This window comes from Oncorhynchus clarkii, chromosome 26 (assembly GCF_045791955.1).
Source record: "Oncorhynchus clarkii lewisi isolate Uvic-CL-2024 chromosome 26, UVic_Ocla_1.0, whole genome shotgun sequence".
Taxonomy (NCBI): domain Eukaryota; kingdom Metazoa; phylum Chordata; class Actinopteri; order Salmoniformes; family Salmonidae; genus Oncorhynchus; species Oncorhynchus clarkii.
This window is the reverse complement of record NC_092172.1, coordinates 19,116,233-19,129,641: the sequence shown is the minus strand read 5'-3', so window position 1 is coordinate 19,129,641 and position 13,409 is coordinate 19,116,233. Positions and strand designations below refer to the sequence as shown.

Below are 13,409 nucleotides of genomic sequence, written 5' to 3'. Positions count from 1 at the left end.
GGATACTTGGAGATGAACAGTAGTCTAACACGTTTAATGTGTGTGGGTGTTTTGACAGCACTACAGATATATTTCAGCACTAGGGTTTATTAATCAAGATATTTTAGCTTTGCACACTGTAAAGTGTTGGCATATCAGATTCTGAGAGAGGAAGAGAGGGCTAAAGTCTGTCTTGACTTCACCTGTCCGAATCTTCCTGGAAGTGGCTCTCTGATTAATAGTGAGGCCATTTCCTGTCATGCCTAGATAAGACTGACAGTTTACTATCAGACCTTATGTGGGCCTTGCTCACATAATTTATTTTTATGTGAATCCTTTTTATTCTGTTATAGGCTTCATCTGGCCTGTTTTTGTCCCCAAGCAGTTCCTTGTTAAATGTGGCCTACCTTCTCCGAATGAATCACTTGTCTGACAATGTGGATGTGCACGTACATTCAAATGGCGCAGGAAGGATTGTACATGTTAACAACATTTAAACCGGGCAAATGAATAACATCACACATGGCCCTGCTTCCAAAAACATCAAATAACGGTAACTATATCTATATAGGCCTAAACAAAATAACCTGTTACTTATTTGGTATGTTGCTTCTCAGTCGATTAATTTTGACTTCAGTGTCATGTTCAGTGAGTACATGCAATTATATAATTTCAACATTGTCGTTAGCTACACAGTTGCAAGCAAATGGCTAAAGCAGTAAAGGATCAGTTAGACAATTATTTCCAATCAACAACCAACAAAAACAGTCAACTACTTCCTTCCCGTAAAGATCCGTGATTCTAACCAATAGGGAAACGGCATGTTCTTTCTTACCAATCACAGTGCCTCCAGGTTTCCCTGTAGCCAATCACCTGTCGGGAAGTTATGAATGTGTCTGTGTGTTCCTGTGGTCAGGACGCGTTGCCGTCCTTACGACGTTTTTTATTTAAAGGTAAGTTAACAAAGCAGTTATGATTTTACTTTAAACCCAAAACGAAATTATAGCCTATACAACAGTTAATGCCACAAATGACAGTAGACAAATGCATAACAGTACTAGTCAATCGTGAAAGAAAATGTTCTCAAGTTGCTATGATTCCTTTCTATTGTTTAATTAGGCTACTGTTTTGTAACAACTTGACTGTATGATTAAAACTTCAGCAGTATTTTTTTATTTATTATTGAAGGTCAATAGGCGGTGTTTGGTGCAGCTTAATTTACTATTAAGTAGGTCTACTTTTCTAGTTTCCTAAAAGACTGAACCGCACTGTTTCCAACGTGGTCTCGGAGCATTTCGTATTATTCTGTACGTAAATGTATTTTGTACGGAAATGCTAGACATTTCATTCATTTAGCATGGGAAGTATTAATTTGTGGATGTCCATCTATTTTGTATGATATGTTACAAATTACTATTCATATGGCATATTACGAATTGCAATTTGAACCTTGTTACTTATTGCGATTAATATAATATGTTATGCATTTCCAAAACATTTGATATGTTACACAACAAATTCATTTTTTTGTGGCTAATGTTAACTTTAGCTAGCTCTAGGGATTAAGGTTGGGAGTTAGGTTAAAGTGTTAGGGAAAGGGTTCGCTAAAAGTGTTAAGGTTAGAAGAAGTTACTAATTAGCTAAAATGCTAAAGTTGTCAGTGATGAGATTCAAACACTTTCGCATTATATGCTCCCCCATCCACCCCAACCAACCACCCTCCTTTAGTTTTTGCCTGGGTGATGTTATTCATAGTGCAAGAAAGTACATAAATGAAAAGTGAAAACAAAACACAAAAGTTTTGGCCTTAGGCCATTCTCAGTGTAAACATACCTTCACTTATTTGGGAATCATGATGTTCTAATAAACAACCCTTATTTTACATTCAAGCCTCAGTTTTAGATTCATTCCTTTTTTTAGACAGTTTGCGGGTCTCCATCTCTTTCACTATACCAAACGTAACATATCATACTAATTTGAGTGACCTGGATTTACATTTACTATGTTACGTCTAGTGTATGAGACCAGTCTGCTGTGTCATATTCTTGCCTCATAGCAGGAGATGTACAGGCCTCGCGTTTTCACAGGACTGCACACCCCACAGTGCCACCTGTCTTGTAGGCCCAGTAGTCTAACCCAATGATGTATATAAACCCTGGGTTGCTGATGCTATGTATTGGCCAATGAGAGACTTTGAAGCCATGTTGGCACTCTTCAGGAAGCAGCAGTTCCAAAGGAATGAATAGAATTCTTCAGTATTTCATTTAAGTCTTTCAAGGACAAAATTACATCTATTTAAGTATTTTGTTGTAGTGGGGACAGTGACATATTAGTTATTTCAAAATATTATACTTTAAGGAGGATGTTTTTATATATTTAAATGTTTTATTTGTATGCTTAGCTCACATAATATGATTCACAAGTATGCATTAAGGTGTCTGTAATAGAGTTAATGTGGCAAAAACAAATAAATGCATTCTAAAATATTCCAAAATATTTGTAACTTCAAAAGAGCGCCCCCTGTCAGTCATCTAGTGTAAATTTAAATGCTTAGTCTAACCCAGCATAGAGCTCACCAGTTTGTAGTCCTAAAAGCCAGAAATGCATTACCTCTGGTTCAGTCAGCCATTCCTATGGGGAAAATGAATGGAGAAAGAATTTGATTTGGGATAAACACCAAAAATAAAGTCTGAGGTAACACAGGCTTAAGAGATCTTATATATTTTATTATATGAGAAAATAAGTCAGTTAACATGATCTTTATGAATATATGTGTTTATTATAATGTAAATGCTTCAAAATTCACAAAAAGGGATTTTAGCTGATGAAGATTATTTCCTAGAACAAAACGTATAAGATAGTCCTGTGTTTACCACAGGCCTTATTTTCGGCGTTTATCGATAAACCCTACAAAAACTAAATTTTCCTGTAAGCTTTGCCCAATGAATCATTACTATTGCTATCTATAGACTGTACAATATAAGTATTCACTACAAAAAAATGAAACTGACCAATTCTACTTGTTTGGCAGTCTGTGCCTTGTAGACTGATTCTCGTTTTCATCCCAATCAAAAGAATGGCATTCACTGAATTGACCCAATGTCCAGGGAATCCTTTGGTTGGCACTTTTTCAGGATGATTTTAGTCTTTGACGCTGCAGTGGTGGATGTTAAATGTTGCATTAATAAACTCTTGATGATGACATAATCCTCATACACTCTATGGTATTCTAGGCTACATCTGGTGAATTAATCCAGTACACTTTCAGTTTTAATAATGTATGACACTACCGGTCTATGAATGTAATGATGGCTTATGATTACATGTAGGCCAGGGGTCCCCAATTACATTCAGCTGTGAACTGATTTTTCTTTGAGCGGATGGTCGGAGGGCCGGAACACAGTTCTAAATAATTTGTACACTGCAAATTGACATCAAGAATTCCAAACATATATAGTATTTGACAAAAACAGAATAATTTCAAACCTTGATTACATTGAGAAACGATCACATACAGTGCCTTCAGAAAGTATTCACACCCCTTGATTTATTCCACATTTTGTTGTGTTACAGCATGAATTCAAAACTGATTCAATTTTGATTTTGTGTATTCAACCCCTTTTGTTATGGCAAGCCTTAATAAGTTTAAGAGTAAAAATGTGCTTAACAAGTCACACAATGGATGCGCACTGTGTGCAATAATAATTTAACATGATTTTTGAATGACTACCTCATCTCTGTACCCCACACATACGGTGCATTCGGAAAGTATTCAGACCCCTTGACTTTTTCCACATTTTGTTACGTTACAGCCTTATTCTAAAATTGATTAAATATTATACTTTATTCAGCAATATACACACAACACCACATAATGACAAAGTGAAAACAGGTTTGTAGATATTTTAAAACAGAAATACCTTATTTACATAAGTATTCAGACCCTTTACTATGAGACTTGAAATTGAGCTCAGGTGCATCCTGTTTCCATTGATCATCCTTGATGTTTGTACAACTTGATTGGAGTTCACCTGTGGTAAATTCAATTGATTGGACATGATTTGGAAAGGCACCCACCAGTCTATATAAGGTCCCACTGTTGACAGTGCATGTCAGAGCAAAAACCAAGCTACGAGGTCAAAGGAATATTTCTGCAGCATTGAAGGCCCCCAAGAACACAGTGGCCTCCATCATTCTTAAATGGAAGAAGTTTGGTACCATCAAGACTCTTCCTAGAGCTAGCCGCCCGGCCAAACTGAGCAATTAGGGGAGAAGGGTCTTGGTCAAGGAGGTGACCAAGAACTCAATAGTTTCTCTGACAGAGCTCCAGAGTTCTGCTGTGGAGATGGTTGTCCTTCTGGAAGGTTCTCCCATCTCTGCAGCACTCCACCAGTCAGGTCTTTATGGTAGAGTGGCCAGACGGAAGCCACTCCTCAGTAAAAAAATACACATGATAGCCTGCTTGGAGTTTGCCAAGAGGAACCAAATAACTCTCAGACCATGAGAAAGAAGATTATCTGGTCTGATGAAAGATTGAACTATTTGGCCTGAATGGCACCATCCCTGTGGCAGCATCATGCTGTGGGGATGTTTTTCAGCGGCAGGGACTCAGGATTGAGGAAAATATGAACGGAGCAAAGTACAGAGAGATCTTTGATGAAAACCTGCTCCAGAGAACTCAGGACCTCAGACTGGGGGTAAAGGTTCATCTTCCAACAGGACAACGACCCTAAGCACACAGCCAAGACAACAATATTTTTTTAGAATAAGGCTGTAACGTTACAAAACGTGGAAAAAGTCAAGGGGTCTGAATACTTTCCGAATGCACCGTACAATTATCTGTAAGGTCCCTCGGAATTTCAAACACGGATTCAACCACAAAGGCCAGGGAGGTTTTCCAATGCCTCGCAAAGGGCACCTATTGGATGGTAGATGCGTAAAAATGAAAAATGCAGACATTGAATATCTTTTTGAGCATGGTGAAGTTATTAATTGCACTGTGGATTGTGTATCAATATAACCAGTCTCTACAAAGATACAGGCGTCCTTTCTACCTCTGTTGCCGTAGAGGAAGGAAATTGCTCAGGGATTTCACCATGAGGCCACAATGGTGACTTTCAAAGAGTTACACAGTTTAATGGCTGTGATAGGAGAAAACTGAGGATGGATCAACAACATTTTAGTCACTCCACAATACTAGCCTAAATGACAGAGTGAGAAGAAGGAAGCCTGTATAGAATACATACAGAATACAAATACAAAAATATCCAAAACATGCATACCACTCTTCATATCTTCAAGCGTGTTGGTGGCTGCATTGTATTATGGGTATGCTTGTCACCGTCAAGGACTAGGGAGTTTTTTTTAGGATAAAAATAAACATAATGGAGCTAAGCAAAGGCAAACACCTAGAGGAAAACCTGGTTCAGTCTGTTTTCCAACAGACACTGGGAGACAAATTCACCTTTCAACAGGACAATAACAATAACACAAGGCCAAATATACACTGGATTAGCTTACCAAGATGACAGTGAATGTTCCTGAGTGGCCTAGTTACAGTTTTGACTTAAATCGGATGGAAAATCTATGGCAGGACTTGAAAATGGCTGTGATCAACAACCAACTTGACAGAGCTTGAAGAATAAAAAAAATAATAATGTGCAAATACTGTACAATCCAGGTGTGAAAAACTCTTAGAGACTTACCCAGAAAGACTCACTGCTGTAATTGCTGCCAAATGAGATTCTAATGTATTGACTCAGGGGTGCGAATACTTATGTAAATATGATATTTCTGTATTTCATTTTCAATAAATGTACTAAAATGTCTTAACATGTTTTCACTTTGTCATTGTGGGGTATTGTGTGTAGATGGGTAAGAACAGTTTTTTTAATCGTTTTTTAATTTAGGCTGTAACGAAACAAAATGTGGAATAAGTCAAGGGGTATGAATACTTTCTGAAGTCACTGTAAGTGCCTCTACTTATGCGTGGGAATACATGGGAACAGGTTTCCTAAATGTAAACACTTTGAGCTGATTTCATGGTGATTTTACAGTATTTTATGTTCCCCAATAGGCAGCAATTTAAAAATATATATATTTTTCTTTACTCAGAAAACTTGGGCCAAATAAAATCACCCGCAGGTGAAACCCTGAATTGTAGGCTGAGTTATGGACACATTAGTTAGATTTCTATATGTATTATTTTGGGCTCCCGAGTGGCACAGCGGTCTAGGGCACTGCGTCTCAGTACTAGAGGTGTCACTACAGACCTTGGTTCGATTCCAGACTTTATCACAGACTGCATAATCTAGCTCAGATACTGTTTTCCCTTTATTTATCCCTCTCCCAGGTCTAGCACATCAAGCATTTACTTGACCCTAAACCAGACCCGGGTCACATTGAAAGAAGTCTATCCAGAGATAGGGGTTAGATAGGGGTTAGGGCAACATTGTTTTTCACATTTCAGTCTGATTTAAGTTTCCATAAACACATATCACTACACATTTTTACTACAAAAATAAACAATACAATATACTGCTCTAGGCACTGCAAGAAGCCCCTGGAGTGATGCAGTGCCTGCTGTGATTGGTTAAGATTTCACAATGCAGTGGACCGCTCATGTCCTTTGACCCCTCCCTCACCCCTGCAGCACTGGTTAGATGTCAATGTCATTACTTATGAAAACGCCTGTCACTCAGTCAGAGTCTGGATATTCGGAACTTCTTCCAAAAGAGTGGCAAAAAAAGCGAGCAGGTGGAGAGGGCAAAGCAGCCAGAAAGTCAAAGCAGCAGCAGAGTTAACCTTGGAGGCCTGATTGGTGTAACACTTTTGCCTCAGCAAAAAAACCTGACTCCAATAATCAACTAATCATGATCTTCAGTTTAGAATGCAATTAGTTTAATGAGCTGTGTTTGCCTGGGATGGGGCGAAAGTGTGACACCACTCCAGTCCTCTGGAGTTGCCCATCCCTGGCCTAGGGGCTATGTAGCTTCTTATCTGTCATGTTTGGAGTTGTGTTGCGCTGTTATGCAGAATAATTTTTCTTTACAGTTGCCTGGTCATAACTTTAAAATAACTTTAAATATGCATCTGTCCCTAAAAAGATATGAAACATGTATTATACTGTCAAAATGAACTACAAAGTGTAAATATGATGATTTTGGTCATGAAGTCAGTCTTGTCCAAAACTGAGTTTTGTGAGACTTGTGGTTGTGACCGCATCAACACGTAAATGAAGGTTGGGTTTGTTTCAATCCTGCCCACAGCTGGCAGGACACAAGTAATAATCAATTTGGAGTGCAGCTGCATGCGAGTGCAGCTGCAATCGTAATGCTAGTGGTAAATTTAGTTTGACTTTGGATATCCCTATGAGGCTAGTTAGGGACCCTCTGTAAATTACACAATGTACATGGGACAATATGTTAATATTCCAATAGCTCCAAATTTCAATGACTTCAATGACTATAAATTGTAGAAATTCAAATACAAAGGTTTCATGAGAACTAAAAGGTGTGCAGCATGAAAATATTGGCTCATTTACATTGTGTAATTTATTTCCTGGCCATAACTAGCCTCGGAGATAGGCTATCCAAAGTCAGAACACACACCAGCAGGCTGAAGATAATTGCCAATATAATTTGGCTAATTCTTCCCACCTGTGAACATGCACACGAGACACCCACATCAAACCACACCCCAAAACCAACTCACATTTGAATTCAGTCATGGCCGCTAGCATTTCTTAATGAACCAAATCTAAAACAAGGTCAAATCAGGAAGTGCAGTTGCCCTTCAAAACGAACTAATGACATGCTGCTCCTTGCTACCTTTCAGATAAGCCAAGGAGGAGGTCAGTGGAGCAATTAGAACAGCAGCAGCCAGTAGCAAATGGTAGGAAAGAGGATGATTTAGGTGATCCGGTCACAGGCCCAAAACAAGTTAAGCTACCCCAGTATCCCCTTGACCGTTTTGGATTGCAAAATTAAAGAAACACACTAAACAAGACACAGAGACAGCAACAGAAGAATAGGATAGGATGGAGAGACACCAGAAGAACAGAACAAGCCATAAACAGAAGAGGATAGACAAAGGAGACGGTAACAGACAAGACACAGACAGCAACAGACAAGACACATAGAAAGTAACAGAAGAGGGCAGGTGGATTGAGCACACAGTGGACTGTAGAATAGAATATAATTTGTTTAATTTATTTTCACAAATTATAAGAAGTGAAATACAGACAGTTAAAAAATAAAACATGGCTTACAAAAAATGTAAGGTGAAAATCCTGTGAAATTACTATTAAAACATTTGTTTACTTTTATACTTTTTTACAACCAGGACAGGATGAGAGAGGAGGGTAGACAAAAGACAGTAACATAGAATACTAAGGGACAGCAACAGACGACACATAGAAAGTGATGGAGAGAGGTAGAGGAGGGGTGAGCACACAGTAAACTATCACTTAAAGCTTCCCTATGGATTCTAATTACGTGTGTGTGTGTGTGTGTGTGTGTGTGTGTGTGTGTGTGTGTGTGTGTGTGTGTGTGTGTGTGTGTGTGTGTGTGTGTGTGTGTGTGTGTGTGTGTGTGTGTGTGTGTGTGTGTGTGTGTGTGTGTGTGTGTGTGTGTGTGTGTGTGTGTGTGTGTGAGAGAGAGGGTGGGTGGGTGTTTGGGTACTTTGGGTGTTACGGATCCCTCCGGAACTTTCATTATGCACACCTGCCCCCTATTCCCAGTGGTTAGTAATTGTATAAGTGTGCCCTTGGTTTACAAGTGTCCTGACAATTATTGTTACAATGTCAGTTGGTTCGTGTGAGTACCTGTGCTGTGTGTTTTGGCTTTCGTGCCATTGTGAATTGCGCAGATAATTACGGGTCTCATTCCGTGTGTTAATCATTGTGTGCTTATGTTATCTATTCAAGGTATTCCTCGCTCTTTTTGGGGGGTTTCTACCCTGTGTTTTGTATAGTGTTTGTTTGGTCTTTGTCCCCGTGTCTTTACACGGCACGTTATAATTTGGGTGTAATAAAAAAAAACTTATTACGCATTCCTGCGCCTGTCTCCCGAATCATTCATTCCAACGTGACAGTGGGACTTTAATCAGTTTTGACTCAGTGGTTTTTGGAAATACACTGTAGATGTGTGTGTTCCAGAGTAGAGAGACCCTGCGGCAGGTGGGATGGTGGAAGTTACCTGAAAAATATTTATTCTCTCAATGTTCTAATCTCTCAATATTAATCTCAAATTGCACCAAATTAATGCATTTAGCTGTTGAAATTCCTTACATTTTTTCCGGGGGAGAATGCCCCCGGACCCCCCTACTGGCTTTGGGCTAAGTTCCTAATGTCTTCAAATCCTAGAAATGCCCCTGGGTAGTAAAGGGACATTAAATAGTAAATTAATGTAATGACATTAATAGATAAGATAGGGTAAAATAAGAATAGTGGAGTGAGATAATATGAAGTGAGGGGTTGCATTGCAGGGTAGGCTAGCCTAGTGGTTAGAGCGTTGGACTAGTAACCGGAAGGTTGCAAGTTCAAATCACTGAGCTGACATGGTACAAATCTGTCGTTCTGCCCCTGAACAGGCAGTTAACCCACTGTTCCTAGGCCGTCATTGAAAAATAATTTGTTCTTAACTGACTTGCCTAGGTAAATAAAGGTAAAATAAAACAATTGTATTGTGACTGCATCTGGATCCTGGCTCTTTTTAATACCAGGAGGGATTTGATTGATGTGTATTAGCCTTTGATCTCATTCGTTTGATTGTCTGAGCAATATATCTGCTCTATCTCTGCAGGAAGGAGGAGGCTTGAAGGAAACACAGAAGAAGCTTGTGAGGTCAGATGACGGGAATGCCCAAACAATGGACATAATGGATGAAAAGGTACTGTATGTTTAGTTGGGAGGAGAGAGGCAGAAGAGAGGAGCTGTGATATGTATGAGAGAGAAAAGGGAATGAGGCAGAGACAGAGACAGTTCCCATTAACTATTTATAGGACAACGTGCATGTCTGTTTCTGTTAGTGCGCATGCGTGTGATAATGTCAAGTGGGGAGTGTGTGTGTACTGTGTATGTAAGAATATAGCTATAAGTACATGCTCCTGTGCTGTACAAAATTCAGCATAATGTCTGACTAGTAGTATACAGAGCAGAGGCATTATGAACTTTAATCTGATATTTTAGAAAATGGTGACACTGAGTGTAGAGGATGGCCCGTGGACAGGATGTGCGGTTCTCTTCCTGCACTCCTGTCCCGCCGTGAACCTGCTCTCTCTCTACAAAGACCAGCAGGGCAAGTTCAGCGTCTTCAAAGTCCTCAAGCTGACACTCACAGGTGAGCCACATCAGGCCATCCGGTCTCCAGCTAGCGTAGGGAGCATGCTGAGCATTGGGTGAGGCAGATGTATTATTGATAGAAAGAAAGGCTTAGCTTGGTGGTCATGGGGAGTGAAAAAGGGCTGGTGTTGCAGTGTGACCTGCTTATCTACTGAGGGGATGAATATAGTTAAAAGCTTATGAAAAACTGCTGTCAGATAAACGCTAGTAGATCTTTTAGGAAGTCATAACACGGTTGAGCTCAGAGCTCTGCCTGGACCAGAGTAGTGGAGGGAGACACAGTCAGGTTATATTTATTTTATGGTCACAGTAATATTACTATTGTGCCAGTGATTCGCTATGGTTACCTCTAACCTTTGACCTTACATGGACTGTGTCCCAGACTCAGCTGGGGGGCTGGAGGGGTACGAGATCCTGAAGCTGCACGATGCAGATCCTCTGCTGGGTGTAGAGGTGAAGTTTGAGGATGTGGCGGCGTGCCGCAGGTTCCTGCAGAGCTATGGCTCCGGTGCCGTACAACAGTCCCTCTCCCAGCACGCCTGCCGCCTCCTCCACGGCCCACAGGAGCTTGCCTTGGAAACCCAGCTCAAAGCCGGGACGCACACTTTGGACTTTTGTCTGGACGACCTGGAGCTCTGTCTGCAACACATCCACCAGTCACAGGTAATATACTATATACCGGTTAAAATCCATATATAGTGGTGTTGTTACTGGTAATATGTGATCAACAGATCACAAGCAATACTTCAGCAATCTATAGTGTATATCTAACAGGTGCTCTGCTGTGCCTTATGTCTTATGACTCACTATGAGGTGTTCTAAATGTTGATGTCACTTCCTGTCAGCCGGGGCGCCTAAGGGATGATGAGATTGCTGAGCTGGACCAGCAGCTGCAGAGCCAGGCCTTGGGTCACATCCCCCAGCCACCCACCCTCTCACAGGAAGAGCCCCCCGTGCCCAGCAACTGTTTCCTGTTCCAGAAGAGGGTGTTTGGTGAGTTGTCTCCGACTTCCATGGTTGCTTCTTATCTTCAGTGGGGGTTCAGCAGGGAGCTGTCCCCAGGGTCCTCTACATTCATACACTGGCATAGAACAGTGTTTCTCACCTCTCGGTCAGTAGACCACCACTGGTCTATGGAAGGTTATTGACCTGTGCCTCAAATAGTTTGATGACACTTTTAGTCAGCTCAAGTGCTGGTTTTATTCTAATGTGGTCCTTTGAGGAAGAGGACCATTATAGCTTGCCCAATCTCTGGTATAGAGGACACTCATTATGGGTCATCTGCTACACCCGGGACGGCAGGGTAGCCTAGAGGTAAGAGAGGAGGGCCAGTAGCTGGAAGGTTGCTGCTGTATTTTACTTACTTACACCACGTCTTACATGCAGAAACATATATAGACTCTGGATACATGTCTCTAACAGCCCCTCCCACTCTGTCTCCTGACCTATCAGAGGACCGCATACTGGCGGCAGGGGACCTGCAGCGGTTCTCCAACGGCGTTGGGCGGGACTGGAGGAAAGTGGGGCGGGCCTTGGGCAAGAACTGCTGTGCGCTGAAGGGGCCGGCCATAGACAACCTGGCCTACGAGTATGAGAGGGAGGGGCTGTACGAGCAGGCCTATCAGCTGCTGAGCCGCTTCATCCAGGCGGAGGGGAGGGCGGCACGGCTGGGCCGGCTGGTCAGAGCACTGGAAGACAGCAAACTCACCAGCCTGGCTGAGAACATTTTGGACAGCCAGCCCCGGGAGTGACGCTGTCTGTCACACTGTCTGGGGGGTGTGTGTTGGTCTGTATGTGTGTGTGTGTCTTTGTGAAAGAGTGGTAATGTGCTTGTGTGCTACCACATGTCTTTTCTGTGTGAGTTTTGTGTCTGTGAGCTTGATTGTATGTTTTTTTTATTTGAGTAAAATTGTATTGTGTTACAAAACCAATAGTTCTCATAATTGCTATGTCACTTCATTGTTGTCTCTGGTTGGAGAGCAAACTGCCTTTTCTTCTTCCGCTATAAACCCAACCCCCTTTCTCCACCACAGACTGGACCCTTGATGTATTTGATCTTTCTACCAATAACCATTAGTTATTACAAAAGCTAGATTGATATTGAACAATTTGCAATGGGTTTGGGGAATATTTGTTCCGAAATCCAAATAAAGTGTTGGATTTATAAAAACAAATTGCCCATTGCTTTCATTCATGTCGAGAGTTGCATTTCATTTCCACAATCCAAGATCCCGATAAAACTTTTTACTATGGATTACGTAGAATATTTAGCAAACCCGTTGATCCTGCTTTTTGAAATGCCCTACAGTCTATGGAAATACCGCCCAGGTAAAAAATATGTGTCAACTTTGGGAAATGGGCAGTATCTAAAAAATGTGCACACACACACAGCAAATGTTTTACTATCTTTGTGGCGACCTAAAATGTATTTCCATTCAAAATCCTTTTTTCCCTAAGCCCTAAACCTAACCCTAAATCCTAACCCTAATTGTAACCTTAAACCTAACCCCAAAGTTTAAAACAGCCTTTGTCCTTGTGGGGACCTGGGAGATATCCCCACAAGGGAGAATTTTCCTTGTTTTGCTATCCTTGTGGGGACTTTTGGGGATTTTTGGTAGCCATGAGGATAGTAATACGAGCCCACACACACACTGTGACACATTTTGTGTTGTTTTAGCTCTGTTCTCCAGCACTTTGGATGGATTTGAAATGATACAATGACTATAAGGTTAAAGTGCACACTGTCAGCTTTAATTTGAGGGTATTTTCATCATATCGAGTGAACCGTTTAGAAATTATAGCACTTTTTGTACATACTGTAGTCCCCCCAATTTAGGGGACCAAAATTATTGAGACAAATTCACTTATGTGTATTAAAGTAGTCAAAGGTTTAGTATAGGTCCCATATTCCTAGCACGCAATGATTACATCAAGCTTGTGACTCTACAAAATTGTTGGATGGATTTGTGTGTGTTATGTTGCTTACGTGTGTGTGTGTGTGTGTGTGTATTTGTCTGCAGTGCAGTATTTGTAAAAGTTAATGTGTGTATGTCACTGTGTCTGTCTCTCTGTGCGTGTGTGTGCAACT

General features: G+C 40.9%; 1 protein-coding gene across 2 annotated transcripts; it reads left to right on the top strand.

Annotated features, from left to right (window-relative positions):
- The first annotated feature begins 871 nt into the window (after positions 1-871).
- Positions 872-13,150, top strand: LOC139384338 (tumor necrosis factor receptor type 1-associated DEATH domain protein-like). Of its 2 annotated transcripts, none has more exons than XM_071129045.1 (6): positions 872-932; positions 9,783-9,869; positions 10,169-10,319; positions 10,704-10,984; positions 11,167-11,314; positions 11,774-13,150. In XM_071129045.1, the coding sequence occupies exons 2-6, from the start codon at positions 9,849-9,851 to the stop codon at positions 12,070-12,072; spliced, it is 900 nt and encodes a 299-aa protein (XP_070985146.1). In that variant the 5' UTR covers positions 872-932; positions 9,783-9,848; the 3' UTR covers positions 12,073-13,150. The 2 variants fall into 2 exon arrangements, with proteins under 2 accessions (XP_070985146.1, XP_070985145.1); XM_071129044.1 differs by lacking the exon at positions 872-932 and adding an exon at positions 7,854-7,872 and having other exon boundaries at positions 11,774-12,304.
- The last annotated feature ends 259 nt before the right edge of the window (positions 13,151-13,409 follow it).

Coding starts and splice junctions, on each gene's coding strand:
- LOC139384338 (XM_071129044.1), top strand. Junction 9,870..10,168: donor TGGACATAATGGATGAAAAG/GTACTGTATGTT, acceptor CTGATATTTTAG/AAAATGGTGACACTGAGTGT. Junction 10,320..10,703: donor CCTCAAGCTGACACTCACAG/GTGAGCCACATC, acceptor ACTGTGTCCCAG/ACTCAGCTGGGGGGCTGGAG.